This window comes from Lithobates pipiens, unplaced genomic scaffold, assembly GCF_037356315.1.
Source record: "Lithobates pipiens isolate NorthernLeopardFrog02 unplaced genomic scaffold, aLitPip1_a1.2 Scaffold_23, whole genome shotgun sequence".
Classification (NCBI taxonomy): domain Eukaryota; kingdom Metazoa; phylum Chordata; class Amphibia; order Anura; family Ranidae; genus Lithobates; species Lithobates pipiens.
In genome coordinates this window covers 83,380,845-83,400,894 of record NW_027507785.1, presented here as the reverse complement: position 1 = coordinate 83,400,894, position 20,050 = coordinate 83,380,845, and the positions used below count along the sequence as shown (strand labels likewise).

The 20,050-nt window shown below is 42.1% G+C and overlaps 1 protein-coding gene across 11 annotated transcripts in view; it reads left to right on the top strand.

Moving 5' to 3' along the window:
- Positions 1-20,050, top strand: part of MAGI1 (membrane associated guanylate kinase, WW and PDZ domain containing 1) — a 708,238-nt gene that overhangs the window by 533,079 nt on the left and 155,109 nt on the right. For 7 of the 11 annotated variants that reach the window (XM_077451959.1, XM_077451960.1, XM_077451955.1 and 4 more), the window contains one exon: positions 8,670-8,708. The exons of 1 other annotated variant lie outside the window; for it this stretch is intronic. In XM_077451959.1, the coding sequence (XP_077308085.1) occupies positions 8,670-8,708 (39 nt within the window). The remainder of the gene's footprint in view (positions 1-8,669; positions 8,709-20,050) is intronic. 3 more of the 11 variants (XM_077451961.1, XM_077451956.1, XM_077451966.1) reach the window with 1 other exon arrangement.

The window sequence follows — 20,050 nt, the reverse complement described above, 5'->3', positions numbered from 1 at the left end:
CACATGTTTGATGACATCCTTTTGCTATCATTATAGTGGTCAGGACTGGTGATTGGCCATTTAGGCCTAAACACTACAGCCTAAGAGGAGGTTACATGCTCCCTTAGACCCAGAATAACTGAGTATTTACTAAGGGTTGTGATGTGGCGGTGGGGAAGGCAAGTATAGGTGGGTCAAGGGGCAATGATCAAGAGACTCTGTCACTTTGCCCTCCCTAGCTCCTAAGGAGCAACCCTGCTTCTATATTCTGTATCTCAATGGTACTATAGTAACAGAAAATCTTTTTTACTTTAATATCAGTTTCTATAGAGGTTCTCAACCTATATAGCTTAGAAAATTCAAGAGTGACAATGTGTCAGGGAGGCAAAAAAGAATCTTATGTGTAGCCCAAAAATGCCTTGGGCTTCTCCCTAAACACTATGTGGGTCAGTGGCCTGGGAAAGGTAGCTCCGCACTGTCCTCCTATTTCTGGACCCCACCAGAATTGTCAGGCTGAATATGCTAATGGTATGAAAAATGCTTTAGGCATTCCAGTAGTTAAATACATAATTTGCCTTGGAAAATATCTTAAAATATTACTGATTCCAATGTCTGGATATAAAAAGCATTTGTCACAGCTTTGCATTTGTATTATACTAATCAATCCTTTATTACAACACTTATAGCAAGTCAAAGGCAGTTAAATGTACAGAAAAAAAAAAGCTTGCTTTATAAAGTGCCACAAGGGTTATATACTGAGCCAAGAGGTAGATAGTTGTATGTTACTAATGCTGAATATAACCATATTTGAACATTTAAAGTGCAGATGAAAGAAATCCAAATGAAATGTAACGGCTACACTAACTGATTTTGTTTTAAAATTTCTAGTTGTGCAAGAACACATAGATATTAGTTTATTCCAAATGTCTAGTTTTTATATATAGGTTGTGGAGACTAAATTATTAAGTTTACAGGGTGCATTTTAATGAACAATGGCTCACAAAATGACTCGCATGAGGGCCCATTCACATAACCAATGTAGTAACGCATTCTAAAACGCACGTTAACACATGTTGCTGTTACACATGGCATCAAACCCGCAAACCCATCCTATGTGTGGAACATAGTGGTGCCAATTCATTTTGAATGGCACCCCAATGCATTGTGCTTTGTACACTGCATTTTGAAAAAAGGGGCATACAGGTTTTTTTCATCCATTGTGGTGTGTTGACAACCCATTCCTAATAATTGGGCTGCCTTAACGCAATGCACAGTAACCCAACACAAAAGTGTGAATGTGAAACTTTTATTCATCTTACACTTTGCACCTAAAAATATACAGCACAAGGAGCCTACCTTTACCATTATGAGCCAGGGAACCCCGTTTGTGAAACATCTTTGAAACTGGTTTGGCTGGGCTTCTCCTATGGATCACAGGAGTGCAATTTGTTTTGCACTCCTGTGACCTGCTTTCAGCAGAGAGCGGACTGAAGTCCGCTCATTCCTGATATCACAGAAATCGGTCCAGGCACCTCGTCATACCAACAATGGAAGTCTGGATCCGCTAGGTGCCTGGGCTGAGACGGCCGCTTCCCGAACCTCCACAACTCAGTGCTCTAGTGAATGAGAAGGGGCAGAGGAGGAGAATGAGGAGGAGCAGAGCAGAGAGCTGATGATTGATAACCAGGTCAAACATTTCATACAGGCACACCAGAGTTTTCAGGTTAAAGAGAACCTAACACTGGATGTTGAGCCCAAAAAAGGCAAACAAGGGGTAAGGAACTAGAGACCTGTATTTCACCTTGACTCCCTGCAGTCTAATCTTCTGTCCAAAGTCTGACCTATGTCTAGTTCCACATTGAGTCTCTGTGTGGAGGTGGCTATCTTGGTAGAAGCAGGACTTCTCCGGCCTCTATAGATCTGATAACTGGTGTGGGGGGGGGGGGGGGGGTAATAAGAAGGCGAGGTGGAGGAAGCACAACTTCACAGAATGAATGAAGAAGTAGCAGGAAGGTTCTCATGTACAGCTTCCTCTCCAGCAAGGAGAACACAGAGCTGCACAATAGTGACATCGCCAAACCATGTTATAAATCTCCTGAGACTAACAGTCAGAGGTAGTAGTGCCTTAGATAATTCCTCACTGCAGACATACAATTGGCTCGCAGCAATGGAAATGTACTGTTATATTTCATCACAAATTCAAGACAAAAGGTAAAGGTAAAATTCAGATTAAAGGTACATTTTGCAGGCTTTCTGTCTTTGATACAACTGCAGTTTTTTTTCCTGGATGATATTAGCAATGTACCAAGTTAATTTTGTTTGTAATGTAACTTGTTACACTAAAAATATTGATTGGACTTGCCTTTTGTCTGGTATGTGCATTTTGTAGTGCTCTAAAATATTACAAAATGGCATTGCAGATGGCATTAAGGTATTGCTAGTGGTAGCTGTATGTTTTGGTAATCTAGAAAAAATACCGTATTTTTCGGACTATAAGGCGCACCGGATTATAAGGCGCACTAGCAACGACCGGCTGATAAAATGGATATTTCCATATATAAGGCGCATCGGACTATAAGGCGCACCGGATTATAAGGCGCACTAGCAACGACCGGCTGATAAAATGGATATTTCCATATATATAAAGCGCATCGGACTATAAGGCGCACGGTCGATTTTGGGAGAAAATTTAGGCTTTTACGTGCGCCTTATAGTCCGAAGGTTTACGTCAAGATGACAGATACTGTTAACAAAGAACTCCAGCGATGTCAACAGGTCATATATAAGGCGCACCGGACTATAAGGCGCACGGTCGTTTTTGGGAGAAAATTTAGGCTTTTACGTGCGCCTTATAGTCCGAAAAATACGGTATATAAAATATGAAATAAATGTATGATCAGAATTTTCAAATTATTGAAAGGTCAGCTTCACCTATACCTGTTATGTAAACTTTTTGTGGCTGCTGATAGGTTGAATTTCCCTCTGGCATGTTACGTACATCAAAGGTTCCATTGGTTAAATTTCCTCACAATTGTTTCCACCCCTGCTTTAAGATTATAGTGAAGCTGGCCAAACACCTGGCAATTTTCAGTTAATTTCAACCACTTTGGAGCCTGTGGGAATAGCAAATACGATTGTAAGTAATCTACCTATGCAGTCTCCCATAACCGAGTTTGTTCAACCAACAGAATTTGGTTGATTTGGTTACTCTCAAGTTGACAGTAAATTGACATGTTCAATACAGTTAATTGAAAGATTGAATTAAAATGGAGTCAGACAGGATAAAGTGATCACATTTTTCCATCAGGTTAGATTGAAGCAAGCTCAAGTTCTAAGGTGGATATCTCACAACTGATGTCCTGAAGACATATAAAAAGCTGGCCCGTGATTCACCTTGCCAACAACCACCTTGCCAACAACCACCCAAACATTTCTTGAGTAGTTGACCTTTAAATTATTCATAATCTACATATATTTATGAGTGAAATACAAGGTCACATAATGCTGTAGACTAAAAATGCTATTGGTTTCTGGGTGAATGCGTATACCTCATTATACTGCATTGATTCAAATATTCTTTGGTGACAGAAGTATCTGTATAGCTAAATGCAGGTTGAAATGATCTGAACTGTTACATACTAGATATTAATAGTACTCAATTAATGTAATTTGTGTTTCAATTAGAAGCAAAATTAAAGACATTTGTGGTAGAAGTTGGCATATAAATACGAAACTGTTAAAAAAAAAAAAAAAAAAAAAAAGACCCAGCAAAACCTGTCTGAATGAAGCTCTATACTGTTATTAGGCAAAATATATCTGTGGCGACCGTTCCAGTGTCTAAAATGTTAATGTAAAGTAAAGGTTAAGTGTTAAGTAATTTTCAAAATTGGTTGAAGGCAATATATAGTAGTTTGTACATGTGTTATTATGGCAAGAATATAAAATGTAATATAGAAGGTTTTCTATCTGGCCAGCAGATGGAGCTCTAGTCTCCTGTTGTTATGTCAAGCATTGTATCATTTTGAGCTATGCCACAAAAAGCCAAGAACGCAAGCAGTCACCACAGCAGTGAAAAACTCCTATGTATAAAAAAATGTATTAAAAAAAAATGTGTGTGGAGGAGGATCTGCTCTTACAGGCTACCTACATGCTGCTATACTGGTCCTGGAAAAAATAAAATGGTTGGGACTTTATATGAGGCCATGACAATCCATTGGTCTCCATCCCTAATTAATTGAAAAGAAAGGGGGAATGGGGGCAGGAGGGGCATTGGGCAGAATGAGTCATAAATATAAAAGTAGAATTAATATTTATTTGATATCCAATAGGAGCACATTGTACATCATGGGACACAGAGCCATAGTAGTTACTATGTGGGTTATAGGCCACCTTCAGGTGATGGACACTGGTACACCCTAAGATAAAAAGTGCACTCCCTATATAACCCCTCACACTTCTGGGAGTATCTCGGTTTTTTCGCCAGTGTTTAAGGTGTTGGTCACGAGGTCAAGATGTGTTGTGCTGAGCTCCACTGGAGCAATCCTTGCTGGGACTAGCCATGCAGCCGGATCCAAAGTGTCTTTTAGGCCGAATTTAATGGTACCTGGTCCTCGTGTCAGAAGAAACAAGGTTTTGTCTGTAAACTCTTCTCTTTTTAGAGAGCTGGACCCCAGGATCCAGTACTTTTGGTAGTTAGGCCATAAAGGTTTTCTGGTGGTGGTGCTATTACAGGTCCAGGATTGTGGGTTTCCTTGAGGATCCCCAACTCCTGCAGATTTAACGGAACTCACCGTGAAGGGTGAAGATTGGGTCTGTTGGTTTTACCACAGAAAACCCTGCGGCGGGAAAGAAGTCAAGTTTTTCTAAGAAATTTTTGACTTTTCTTATGAATGTTTCCTTTAAGTTAGTAAATGTTGTCATGCTTATGTGTCACTACTGGGGGCTGTGCAGAGCACATACTTTCTCATGCTTCCTCAGAGAGCTCACGATGTGTCATTTCCTCCAGCCAGCAGCAGACTTCCAGTAAGTCTGGGGGGGGGGGTTTCCTCCCCACATGATGCCCCACACCTGTGCTATTTGCTACCCCTCTTCACGAGGAAAAAGCACCAAAAAAAAGAAAAAACGCACTAATCGCCAGCTTCCAGGCTCTCCTCACCATTTTCTCCTATCTCTGTAAGATTCCATAGGATCAGTGGCCGCGCTCACGCGGGAAAAGCACTTTTTTTTTGAAAGAGAGGAGGGGGCCGTAGGCGGCGGAGGGGGCGGGGCTTAGTGCTGTGTTGGCATCCTTCAGTACCCAGCACGGGGGAAGAGTGTTTTTAAAAGCACTAGTGTTATTGCTGCAAGCTGCGGAGGGACACAGGAGCGTAGAGGGGCGTAAAGAGGTTGGTGATACAAGCATTCTTTTTGACACATTTACTATCGTATCAGGCTGAGCATTAATAACAGTGGCTGACTATTGTTCAAGCAATGGATGGGATTTCTTCTGGTAGTACCTCTGCTTTGTGCATCGGGCTATATTCTGAAGGGGGGGGTTGAAACACCCCCAAAAAAGGAGCTAGAAGGGTCTCCCTCAAGCTCTGAAAAGCCTACTCTTTAAATGGCATCCTCCCCTGAGAGTGGGTGGCTGGTCAGAGTGAGCATTGGGGCCATGAAATGTTTTCAACACCAGCCCCTGTTCATTTTACTCTTTTTCCTCAGCCACGGTAGGTTTTTAAAATAAAGGAGTTTAGCGACTTTAATCACATCCCAGTGTGGTCAAGATGTGACCGGTTCTCTTCCATTTTCCTAAGACCTACAGACTGAGGAACTAGGGGCAGGAGAAGACCATGGTGAGGCTGATGACTCCTCTTCTGAGGTGTCGATTTTGGGAGAGTCAGCTTTCACAATCTGTAAGATTGACGGTACAATTTCTTGCTGAATGATCGGCTCCACGTTTATGTACCCTTAACTGAGTGTTTGGGTTCGCTAAAGCCTCCTCAAGCTATGCATGCTTTTTCCCGTCCATTCATTGTTGGGAAAAATTGTTCTATATGGAGGATCACCCAGATAAGCATTATTTTCCATTGTAAAAAGTTTTCACACTTTATCCTATGGTAGAGAAAATTCACTAAGTGGTGTATACCAGCAATTAATGCTATAAAAGCCTTTGGGAGTAAGTTTGACTTTTCCAGCAGACAATACTCAAATACTTAGGGATCCAATGGGTAAAAGGTTGGAATTGCCATTTAAAAAAAACAAAAACCCTTTTTTTCTGGCAGGTTGAGTGCTATTTTCAGTTACCTCGGAAATAGTATCAACATATGCCAACCAGTTTTTGTTTAGGTTGGGGGACAGTCCTGAAAGAGGCACCTGTCAAGGAGAAGTGGCCTAGATCAGAAATGGCCTTGGCCATTAACCTTTTAAATAATTCAGGCAGAACACTTTGTTCTGAGGGCCTGAATTTCAGTTTAAGGTATTGTCCCGTTGGGAGTCAATCAGTTTATGCCACAGCAATGGTCTATATTCGTCACCAAGGGGGTACAAGAAGTTGTGCGGCCCAGAGGAAGGTGAATCTTATCCTATCTTGGGAAGAAAACAATGTACTTTGCCTATCGGCAGTTTTCCTTCTAGAAATAGAAAATTGTCAGGCGGACTACTTGAGTCGCCAGCAGTTTTTCCTAGGAGAATGGTTCCTTCACCCCAATATCTTCCTGTCAAGGATGGGGAATCCCAGACATAGATCTGTTTGCGTCCAGGATCAACAAAATGATTGACAACCTTTGTGTCAAGAACAAAGGATCCGCTAGCATGTGGAACGGATGCTTTGCTATTCCCGGTTCTCGCTGATTTGTGCATTCCCTCCTATTCTGCCTGCATCCATAACTTCTTCACAGGATTAAGCAGAAAGGTAAGTCGTTGATTCTCGTGACCCCCAGCGGGGTCCAGGAAATCTTGGTATGCAGAGATCGTAGAGATGGCAGTAGGGAACCCATGGACCCTACCTTCACAGTCAGACCTCTCGCAAGGTCCAAAGATCCATCCTGCTTTTACAAATGATACATTTAACGGTTTTATTTCAACAATCACTTGCTTCGCATTGTTTGGTCCATAACTTTATTTGGGGTAACTAGGCTTAATCTCCAGTTAAGTAACCCCTGAACCCTTGGGACTTGAATTTTGTTTTGTCTGCATTACAAAACAGCCTTTTTTGGGCCGATACGACATATTCCCTTGATCTTTTTTTGAAAGGAAACTATTTTTTCTGCTAACCATATCTGCTGCAAGAAGGGCATCAGTATTGGCTGCTCTTTCTTGTAAACAACCATATGTTTGTTGTTCACAAGGATGAGGTAGTATTGCGTCCTCATTCTACTGTAACTTTTTACCAAAGGTAGTATCAGGTTTTTATCTAAACCAGGATATTTTTCTACCGTCCTTTTTTCCAGAACCCTGTTATTTGGAAGAAAAATCACTAAATTTTTTTTTTTTATGTGGTGAGAGCAGTCAATGTCTACTTAAAGGCGAATGCGATTCCGAAAATGGATGTTTTTATTCGTGTTGCCTGAAGGTCTTAAAGGAAGACAGGCAGCATCAAAATCTACTATTCTAAAAGATTTGACAAGTAATCGTTCAAGCTCACGGTTAAAGAGGTGGATTCCACACTCTCAAATCAAAACACACTCCTCTAGGGCTGTTAGTGCTTCCTGGACAGTGCATCACCAAGCCTCCATGGCTCAAGTCTGTAAGGCCGCAACTTGGTCTTCAGTCTATACATTTACCAGATTCTATCAAATAGATGTAAAAGGTCATGAGGATTCGCCCAGGGGTGCAGGGTATTGCATGCTGCAGTATTAGTCCTCTAGTCTCTTATTGCCCTACTTTTTGTTGTGTCTCCCTCCCTTCAGTTTGCATTGCTATGGGATATCCCACTTAGTAACTACTATTGTTCTGTGTCCCGTGATGTACAATAAGAAAATAGGATTTTTAAAACAGCTTACCTGTAAAATCCTTTTCTTTCATGTACCTTACGGGACACAGAGGTCCCTCCCTTCTTTGGTATAACGTGTATTGCTTTGCTACAAAACTGAGATACTCCCAGTAGTGGGAGGGGTTATATAGGGAGTGCACTTTTTATCTTAGGGTGTACCAGTGTCCATCACCTGAAGGTGGCCTATAACCCACATAGTAACTACTATGCACTTTGAAATGTATTATTACAATTTTTTTGTCTAACAGAACCTCTTAGTGTTAGGGGGTTAGATGTGATGTTAATTTTAGGAGTTTCGTTAAGAATCCCCAGTATTTTTTTTAAATAACTAATAGGAGTGCCTAATGACTTATTGTAACCTGTTAATACCAGCTTTTATTCTTTCTGGTTTTGCTGTGGGTTCTTTGTGTTTTGGTTTGGTTTATACATTTTGGTTTTTCAATGTTTCATTTACAAAAACCGTTATATAAGGGTACCCACCTATTTTTTTAATATCCAGGTATTAGCGTATGTCCTCAAAGGTAACCGCCATTTTAAATTTTTTTCTATATAATGACAGTGCCTCTTTGTTGGCTTTCGAATGTACCTGATTAGATCATTTCAACCTCTTTTGCTAATTTCATTACGTATATATTTTCTGAAGGGATTTTCCAGCTTGGTGTTGGTTTCTGAATTTATTTTGTTTTAATCTTTCTGTCTCATTTACTGCTCTTCCTTGGAGAAGAAGGGGTCCACACCGAGGAACTGGACAGTGAACTAGGTAAATGTTACTCTATTTCTCATGCTGTTGATTTCTACCTAAAATGGTCCAGATAGAATGTTTTTTAGTTTTCAATAGAGCAGGGAATAGTAAAAAACCCACCAGCTTTTTATTAACGTCTTTGTCCCCAGTTGGAGAGAATTACTCTCAAGGTGACCATAGATGGATTGAAATTTGGCTGGTTCAACGGGAACCTGACGAGTTTACGATCAGTGTATGGTTGTCCCTGTTCAACAGAAGTACATTTTTAGAATGAACAAGTTGGAAAACTTTTGCCGATCTGTGGCGACAGCCATTCAGTTAATTAGTGAATTCTGATGGCGGCAAATCCCACTCCCAATGAGGCAATTCCAACAGGAGCTGAAGGGAAATCTTTTAATGGGGAAAGCAGGTCCAGAAACAGCTGCTCAAATTTGAAATCCTTCATCAGTTAAAGCTGAACTCCAGGGTAAGCAAATATGGTCTAAATATAAGAGTCGTGTGTATTCTTCTTAAATCTTGGTGAACTTTGTGAATTTCTTCCAGATCTGTGCAGTAATCCAGTGTGAGACTTAAGCTGGGTACACACACGGGCCGAATGTCGAGAGTAAAAAAAAAAAACGCAGACATTCGGCCCGTGTGTGGTTCTGTCGAATGAGCATGTGTGTACCCACTTTTAGCTTCTGTGCAGGAACTTCCTGTGATAAAGACCGGTCACTGCTTCTCTCTTATGGTCTTGTCTCCGCCCCTCCTGTAGTTTTCTGCAGGCAGCCTGTAGTTGGTGGGGCCTCCTGGATCCCTCCTACAGCTCTGCTTCTTGCACATGCAATGCACAGCACAGTGATAATGTCTCTTTTTATATTATGTGGATTTGCAAAGGCATTCGGTATACACAAAGTGATTATACTGTATATCCTTTGTGGCAATTGAGGAATACATTTTAATGAACGTTTGTTGCATTCGGAGTTCAGTTTTAATGCTGAACTATACTCACCACCACTCTAGCTATGTGACGTCCATGAGCGCCCTCACTGATGCCGACAACTCTCTGGCTTCTTCCATTTTTGCGATCTTTCACATCTTTATTGTCTTTGCCCCGATGATGCAACTCATATGCATGGGAGTTCATTCATCCTGGGACAGAGGTATGCAGAGCATGAAACTTTGAAACAGGCAAGTAAGAGTGTTTTATTGCAGAAGAGACATAGGGGTTAATTTACTAAAACTGGAGAGTGCAACATCTGGTGGAGCTGTGCATGGTAGCCAATCAGCTTATAACCTCAGCTTGTTCAATTAAAGTGGAGTTCCACCCATTTAAAAGTCAGCAGCTACAAAAAGTGTAGCTGCTGACTTTTAATAATAAGACACTCACTTGTCCCACAGTCCAGCTATACAGGTGCAGGAAGCCCCGCTGTCTCCCCCATCCTCCCTGCAGTGCCAGCATTCTAACTGTGGGCACCCAGCTGTGATTTCACAGCTGGGCGCACCCTGCGCATGCATGTGCTGTGAATAGCTGGGCAATCTTCTAGGACCTGAGACGTGTCCCAGAAGATTGCAGGGAGGGAGAGGTGATCTTCCGGCGCCGTAGCGCCAGTGGAGTTAGTAGGAGCTGGGTGCCTCTACAAAGTTTTGGGTCCTCCCCCAAAAAAATTACATGACAAATATGGCATGTCAGGGGGTCACCAGCACTTAAAGCGGAAGTTCAATTTTTGGGTGGAACTCTACTTTAAGCTTTGCCATTAAAATCTGGCAGCTGATTGGTTTCTATACAGCGCTGCGCCAAATTCTGCACTCCCAAGTTTTAGTTAATAACCTCCATAGTGTATATTCTCTACAATATAACACCTGCTGTCTTACAAATTCCTTTTGGTTCCACTTAAACAGACATTTCCTATCACTTTTTATTGTGTCTCAGGAAGGGAACTAGTAAGACATGCCTCCTATGGGGACAGAGTCAACAATAAAAGCCCAACGGAGGTTGTAATCTTTCCTCACTCCATCAAAAAACATAAGGGAAACATTTGCTGGAGTTTTCATTTAGGCCTTGTTCACACCTGTGCAAGGGCCATGTTTGCCCCCAGGGGATGCACCGGTTTTCAATACATCAATGTGGAGGCAGCCCCGTTCACGTTAGTGAATGTGTGTATATATATATATATATATATATATATATATACACACATTGACTATCGAAGACTCTAGCAGATACCAGTAACAGGGTAGCCCTGGAACTCTGGTAGTAATGGAGTAGCAATCAATTATTGCAGTGACTATGCAGTGACAGTGTTTAAGAATCGAGAGGCCTTATCTAGGCCGTGAAAATAAAATAATGTCACATGAAGGCATGAGCTGAAATCCAGGCAGATAGAAGGAATGATGGTAAAACACCCTATTCAACAAGCTGTAGCAATGAGGAAGTAGCAAGCAATCAAGGATCAAGCATGAACAGATCATATGTAAATCATCAAACAATGTCATTGCCGCAGGGAGAAAGATAAGATGCACAGTGATAGTTCATTGCATAGTTATGTTTCCTGGTATCAGCTTGTGAGCTCTGTGATTGGGGTATGTGTGGTACTTTGAATCGTACCCTTCTTCCTGCTACACTTCCGTTCTTTTGACATGAATAGACCTGCCTGCCCATGGATGTGCGGAACTCTTGTGCATCCTGTGCAAGCAAACACAGCCCTTGCTGGGTGTATGCTTAAAGTGATTGTAAAGCTTTTTTCTATTAAAATAACAAACATGTTATACTTACCTGCTCTTTGTAGTGGTTTTGCACAGAGCAGCCCAGACCCCCCCTCTTCTGGGGTTTCCTAGCTGGAGATCCTGGCCCCTCCCTCCTGTTTAGTGCCCCCACAGCAAGCAGCTTGCTTTGGGGGCACCTGAGCCGAGTCACAGCTCTGTGTGTCCATTCAGACATGGCGCTGCACCTAGACCCTGCTCCCTCTCTCTCCTCATTGGCTAATTGAGTTTGATTGGCAGCAGCAGAAGCCAATGGCCAATGCTGTGCCTCAGCCAATCAGGAGAGTCCCCGGCCATCCGAGGCATTCGTAGACATCGTTGGATATAGATGGGCCTCAGGTATGTATTTGGGGGGGCTGCTGCACACAGAAGGCTTTTTATTTTAATACATAGAATTCATTAACACAAAAAACCTTCTGCCTTTACAACCACTTTAACCACTTCCTGCCCACCGATAGTAAAATAACGGCGGGTGGGATGCGCTCTTATTTTGGGACGATGTCATATGACAGCTCCTCAAAACGGCCGCACCATATCCTAGGAACATGGCGCAACCCCAATCTCAGTAAAGAGTCGATGTGATCGGCTGCGTCCAATCACAGCCGGTCACATGTAAACAAGGAAGTGCAGTTTATCGGCTCTCCTCGGCTCACACTGGCAGAGTGACTGATCAGCGGCATCCCCTCCCAGGGGAGACCTGTACAGGTAATTGGGGCACTGATAATCAGTGCCCTGATTACAGTGGCGCCAGTCAGTGCTGCCTATTAGTGCCAGCAATCAGTGCCCACCAGTTCTGCCTATCAGTGCTCATCAGTGCCCCATATTAGTGCCTATAAGTGCCACCTCATCAGTGCCCATCAGTGCCGCCTCATCAGTGCACATCAGTGAAGGAGAAAAATTACTTATTTACAAAATGTACTGAAATTAGAAATTAAGAAAAACATTTGTTTTTCTTCCAAATTTTCAGTCTTTTTTCTTTTCTTTTTGTTGCAAAAAATAAAAAAACAAGCAGGGATTAAGTACCTTGATTGAAGGTTATTGGCGCTACCTCCACCCAGTTGATCAGCAGGAGTATGTATAGGTATTGATTTATACCTGTGCCCTTGTGTTCTATATAGTTTTTTATTGGTTACAATTCTTCTATCTAATTTTTGTCTTATTAAAAGATTAAGTATAAGCTTTCTTTATTTTATGAGGTTGCTGCCACCCTAATATGCGAAGGCTGCACTAAACAACCTGCATTAGTGGAATGATTCTTGATTGAAGGTTATTGGCGCTACCTCCACCCAGTTAATTCCAATAAGGTGGAGGTAGGGCCAATAACCACTGGGTGGAGGTAGCGCCAATAACCTTCAATCAAGAATCATTCCACTAATGCAGGTTGTTTAGTGCAGCCTTCGCATATTAGGGTGGCAGCAACCTCATAAAATAAAGAAAGCTTATACTTAATCTTTTAATAAGACAAAAATTAGATAGAAGAATTGTAACCAATAAAAAACTATATAGAACACAAGGGCACAGGTATAAATCAATACCTATACATACTCCTGCTGATCAAGACCTATTCCATAGGCGCGGCTTTACTTGTATAACTATCCCAGGGATTAAGTACCACCAAAAGAAAGCTCTATTTGTGTGAAAGAAATGCTAAAACAGTATACACGAGGGTTCTTAAAGTGGTTGTAAACCCTTACAAACCACTTTGACCTACAGGTAAGCCTAGATTAAGGCTTACCTGTAGGTCCAAGCAATATCTCCTAAACCTATATGGTTTCGGAGATATTTGCCCGAAAACGGGCACCGCTGTCTACGGCGCATGCGCCGTAGACAGCGGCGCGCAGGCGCACTGAGCTCGGCAGTTCCAAGAATGGAGCTGCCGCATTTGTCGACTCCCCTGCGCATGCGCGGGAGTGACGTCATCGCGGCTTCGCCGAATGACAGCGACGGAGCTGCGAGACGCCACCAGCAAGATGGATGCGGCGGACTACAGGGGACAGCGGCGGCTTCGCTGGCTCCTGTGTCAGGTAAGTGACACATAATGGGCTACTATGCGATGCATAGTAGTCCATTATGCTTTACCTTTGCAGGGAAAAAAAGAGGAAGTAAACTCATCAGGGTTTACTTCCTCTTTAAAGTTTCACTTTTTTATATTTATTAGAGTTAATGTTATTAGGTCCCTCGGCGGCTGTCTCAGCCCCCCCCCCCCCCCCCACAAGTACTCAACACCTTAATGCAAGCTCCCTCGCATGGTGTGGAGTGCTTGCGGTGCGCTCCCGTGATACAACCGGCGGCCATAGCCACTCACTGTATCACTGACCCGGCGAGCCGCGTCATTGGATGTGATTGACAGCAGCGCGAGCCAATGGCTGCGCTGCTTTCAATCCATCCACTGTAACCAATCTGTAATCAATCAACAGGCTGAGCTGCGAAGAGGAGGTCAGGGGCGAGAGCGGGACTTTCGAGGGGTCAGCTAAGTAAACGGGGGGGGGGGGGGGGCGGTATTGTCAGATGTTTTTTCACCTGAATGCATTAAGGTGAATAAAACTTTTACCTTTACAACCCCTTTAAATGCTCCTTTTACTTGGGAGATAATGACTAAAGTGATATACCGTACTTACCTTATTCCTCATCTTCCCAGCAGCCAGCGCTCTTCTCCACTGTCTGCTATTCTGGGCTCTATTTGGGCCCCCGGCGTCCTTCCATACAATGCAGGATTACTGCTTTTATATTTTATGGAATGATATCGCAGAGCTGCAATCAGGCAGGCAGTGAAGGGAAGAGGCTTTGGGGGATCAGATGTTTGAAGAGCGGGAAGCCTGCAGAATTGAGAAATAAGGCAAATATATCACCTTACTCATCATCCCATAGAACAAGTAAGCGGTTAACCCCTTTTTCTACCCCGGAGCTTAGCTATAAATGATTTGAAATTCTATTCTTCTTGGTTCTTTAGTTTGCAGCTTTTATGGAGATGCTGATTTTAACTGGTCAGAAAGCAACATGTAACCATGTATCTAGATTTTGGAAAAGTTTGTCAGTTTCGTGTGTGTACCAGATATATATGTAATGTATGTTGTCACATTTTGTGGATTTATGAAATCGTATTTGACTTGACTGCAGACGTGACCACATAATGTTTACCACTATAGTTTATAATAGGAATTTCCAGGAAAACTGGAAATAATCAGCCTGCCTGGTACTCTTTTATGTGTTGGGCTCCTCCTGCATGACCAAGGTTTTATCCAAACAAATGCATAGGCGCCACCTGCTGGTAAGATCTGATATTGTGAAATGACTTTAAAGCCCTGTACACACGATCGGAAATCCCGCCAGCAAAAGTCTGATGAGAGCTTTTGGTCAGAAATTCCGACCATGTGTACGCTCCATCTGACTTTTGTTGGTGGAATTTCCGGCAGCAAAAGATTAAGAGCAGGTTCTCTATTTTTCGGACGGAAAAAGTTCTGATCAAAAATTTCGATCGTCTGTAGCAATTCCGACGTGCAAAATTCCTACGCGCAAAATTCCGACGCATGCTCGGAAACATTGAACTTAATTTTCTCGGCTCGTCGTAGTGTTGTACATCACTGCGTTCTTGACGGTCGAAAGTTCCGAGAACTTTTGTGTGACCGTTTGTATGCAAGCCAAGCTTGAGCGGAATTCCGTCGGAAAAACCATTCAAGATTTTTCTGACGAAAAGTCTGATCGTGTGTACGGGGCATAAAGGAGAAGTCCAGCCTGAGCTTGTTTGGCTGAGTTTCTCCTATGGGTCACAGGAGTGCAATTTGTTTTGCACTCCTATGACCGGTTCTCTGCTGACTTCACAGGAATCAGTCCAGGCACCGCATCATCATGACAATGGAAGTCGGGATCTGTACTGACACCCGTCTCAGCCTCTGAGCGAGCCGCTGAGAACCTGAGACGGCCGTGTTTACTCAGTTCTCAGGGCCGCTTACGGGTATTTTCAGCTATCTTTGGCCGTTTTCGGCTATTTTCGGCCGTTCTCGGCTATTTTTGGCCACACTCGGCTGTTCTCAGCGGCTTTCGGAAAGCCTAAAGCCGCCGAGAACAGCCTAGTGTGGCCAAAAATAGCCGAGAACAGCCGAGTGCGGCCGAAAATACCTGAAGGCCGCCGAAAACTACCGAGCGCCGCCGAGATACACAGCACATCCGCTCTGTATCTCAGCGGCACCATTTTTAAATGGCAAACACACTAACAAGGCTGCAAATGACTGACAAGGCTGCAATGCAAGTCTGCCATTGACACTGACAAGGCTGCATTGATGGGCATTTAAATGTAAGTTTTTTTCCTTAAACTTCCCTCCTAAAAGTTTTTTCTTTTAAATTCCCTCCTAAACTTGGGGTGCGTGTTATACGCTGATAAATACGGTATATATTGGAAAATATGATTAACTGCTTAAGGACCGCCTCCTGCACATATACGTTGGCAGAATGGCACGGCTGGGCACAAGCACGTACCTGTACGTTGCTCTTTATTTGCCCAGTGGCATGCTCCCGACCCGGTCCTGAGCTCCGTGACCGTGACCGCGGGACCAGCGGCCCCCCGATCGCCGATGGTGTCCCGTGATCGGGTCACAGAGCTGAAGAACGAGGAGAGGTCTGTGTAAACAAACCTCTCCCCATGCTTCCTACTGTGGCTGTCACCGATCATCTGTTTCCTGTTATATTAAAAGACGATCAGTGACGTCACATGCCAGGTCACGCCCCCCTACAATAAAAAAAAAACACACATAACGTCAAACATAACCCCTACACTGTCCCCTAGTAGTTAACTCCTTCACTGCCAGTGTCATTTACACAGAAATCAGTGCATTTAAATAACACTGATTGCTGTATAAATGACAATGGTCCCAAAAATGTGTGAAAAATGTCCGATGTGTCCGCCATAATGTCACAGTCACTATAAAAATCGCCAATTGCTGCCATTACTAGTAAAAAAAAAAAAAAATAATGAATAAAAATGCCATAAAACTATCCTCTATTTTGTAAACGCTATAACTTTTGGGCAAACCAATCAGTAATCACTAATTGCGATTTTTTTTTTTTTACCAAAAATATATATAAGAATAAGAATACCTATCGGCCTAAACTGAGGAAAAAAAATGTTTTTTTATATATTTTTTGGGGATATTTATTATAGCAAAAAGTAAAAAATATTGCATTTTTTTCAAAATTGTCGCTCTATTTTTGTTTATAGCGCAAAAAATAAAAACCACAGAGGTGATCAAATATCACCAAAAGAAAGCTCCATTTGTGGGAAAAAAAGGACACCAATTTTGTTTGGGAGCCACGTCGCACGACTGCGCAATTGTCAGACGCAGTGCCGAATCGCAAAAAGGGGCTTGGTCCTTTGGCTGCAAATTGGTCCGGGGCTTAAGTGGTTAATATAAATGAATTGGCCAATTTCAATTTTTAGCATTGTTAGGCCTTATCTGCAACTTTCACCATCACTGTATTCCACAAAAAAAAAAAAAAAAAAAATCAAGGACCAGAACCTGCCTATATAATGAGTCAATTTGGCTGTCCCCTGTAAATATATATTTACCAACTATACATAGAAGCTATTTTTTTGTAAAACTTTTGTACACAAGGATAAGCTCATTCACTAATTGCATTCACACACATATCTAAAAAAATATTTAATGTGGATGTGTAAACAATTTTTTTCTATCTGGATAGAGTAAGGAAGCGTTAAAACCCCTGCCATGTTATTTTTATGCTCTCTGTATAGCATTTTATGTAGGCTTCCAAGTGTGTCCTTAAGTGCCACCTACAGGTAAAGAATCAGATCTTTAAAAAAAAAAAAATACTGTTAATCCAAATAGTCTATATATTCTCTGCCAATGATAATACAGCATTATATGGTATAGGAATTGTTTTGTTCTATTGAGCACTATAAGTAATAAGCACAGTATGCATGTTATCGTTCTCTATTCCTTTGCTGTTTAAGAGTGTAGAGACTGATTGTATGCTCATCGAATCAGAGCTTATTAATGGTGATTGTCAGACCTTCTTTCTGGGAGTAAGGGGTGGCTATAAACGGACAGATTATTATAAGTGATGCTCCGTTTGTGCATTTGTTGCAATATATGGTGATAAGGGGGTCTACACTCGCCAGAGGAGCTTGCTATCACACATTTTTTTTTTTTACTTGTATTCATCTCCACCTTGCTCCTACTGGATATGCACAGTGTGGCTCCTTGCAAACTGCTGCTTCTGTTCATGCATTGAAAAAAAAATCTTCATGTATTCCTATGGAAAGGCGTCCAACCTTTAGGATGCATAATAGATGGCATTTTCATAATAAATGGAATTTTTTCATGCATGCACATAAGTAGCTTCCTGGCCAGGAAACCTTGCAGCTGCTGCTGTATGGTTCCCTGTGGTTCACACAGTAAAGATCTGTCAGGAGTGAGGATAGGTGAGTATAATGCCCCATACACATTACACCATAAAATGTGCGATCGGATCATGTTGTCGGAAAATCCAACCGTGTGTGGGCTCCATCTGACTTTTTCCGTCAGATTTTCCGACGCACAAAGTTTGAGAGCAGGATCTAAAATTTTCCGACAACAAAATCCGATTGTTTAAATTCCGATCGTGTGTAGGCAATTCCGACGGACAAAGAGCCATGCATACTCAGAATAAATTACCAGATGAAAGCTATTGGCTACTGGCCCGTTCATAGTCCCGTCGTACGTGTTCTACGTCACCGTGTTTAGAACGACCGGATTTTCCGACAACTTTGTGCGACCGTGTGTATGCTAGACAAGTTTGGGGCAAAATCTGTCGGAAAAAATCCGACGGATTTTGTCGTCGGAAAGTCTGACCATGTGTATGTGACATTAGACTTTAAGTGGAAGGGAATCAGTTAAAAGGGCCTAAACTATGGAAACTGTACCCAAAAAAGGTAAGCCAAGGAAAAAGAATTAAATTAGTCACCAGTGTCTTCTTTTGGCTCCCTACAGCTAATCCTTTGCCCATTACTGATTTAACATGCGTTGGTCTGTTTAGTGTCTCAGTGTGGGAGCCAACCATCCTGGTAGAAAAGCAGGGTTTCATTTCTACATGCCTTTCCAATGTCTGGTGATCTGATGACGAGTAGAGTAATGATCAAAAAGCAGCAGGAGAGAGGTAGATAAAGAATCCACAGAATGAATGAAGTTTAAGCAGGGTGATCCTTGCACTGCAGGTCATCAGGTACAGCTTCCTATCCAGCAAGTAAAGCCGTGAGCAGCACAGGAATGACATTGCCAAATATAGAAAAACTAGCAATCATTAGTGCCTTCGATGATTTTATAGTGCGAATATACAGCTATGAAACTCAGGACATCAGGTCCAGGCACAGGAAATGTATATGATAGTTTGCAGGAGCAATTCAACATAAAATATATTTTTCAGGATACTGTTTTGGCGCAGTTAACATTTCTAGATTTTTTCTGTAAAAGAGCAAATCTTCAATTTTTTCAGTTATGGTCTACCTTTAAAGGACAACTGTACTAAATTTAAATGCCATCCCACCCCTTCCTTTATCCTGCGTTTGACAACAATCCTGCATTCCAGATTTCACCTGCAGCATTCCCATTGATATTGCAGAATGGGGAAAGTGGGACTGATCCTGCTACATATTTCTAGGGTGTATGACAGCTGAAGACCCCTCCATGTTACTACAAAGGGGGGAAACCATCAAACAGAAGAACAATTGCAGTACTTTTTAGGCAAAATTATTTTTTTTACTTCTTAGCAATAATAAGTTACTGCCTGTCAAGTCAGATAGTTTAATACAGAAATTTAGTTGAATATAATTAAACAGCTTTTTGAATTTAGTGTTGCTTCGGTGCCTTTTAATAATTTCTTTTCCATTTAGATGGCACTGAAGTGATGCATTTAAAGAACTAATAGAGAATTAAAAATGACTAATTGCACTCCATGATGTCCACTTCAATAGCAGAGACTGCACAATGTGCTCAGTTTGATTATTTTACATGCCGCCTTTCTCTACGAGTGCAGAGAGTGTGCCTCCGAGACACAAATTCAACCTGTGCTCCTCCAGCAAATTAATCTGTTTTTATAAAATTTGTTTTCTTAGCAGAACGTGACTGATATCCCAGATTTCACAATTCAGGGACTGATCATAAACCGTGAAGATGATGCAAATTATGTTAATTCTGTAACTGATGGAGAATCCTTGTTCTCCAGTTCTGTCAGGTTTCTGCTGAAGAGTCATAAATGAAAAGACCACTAAGTGGAAGAATTTTGGGAACTGGCAACTTGATGCCTTGATTATGGCATCCGCACATTTACACACAGACAAAGCTGTCCAACAAAAGGGATGGTGATGGTTTGGGGAGTCGGGCAGTTGCACTAACTTCCCAAAGTTTGAGCTGGGTTTTCACTCAAAAACAGTCTTTCTTAACCAGGGTTCATTGTAACTCTAGGTTTCCTCCAGAGGTTGCTAGGGTTTCCTTGAGCAAGGAGCAACTTCTGCCTCTCAGTTGAGTAACTACTGACCCCAGTTATATGTTTAGCTATAGTATCTGTAAGGGGGGAATTATTCAAAATGACCATGCATGTAAGGAGCATTTCTCCCATTGACTTTTACA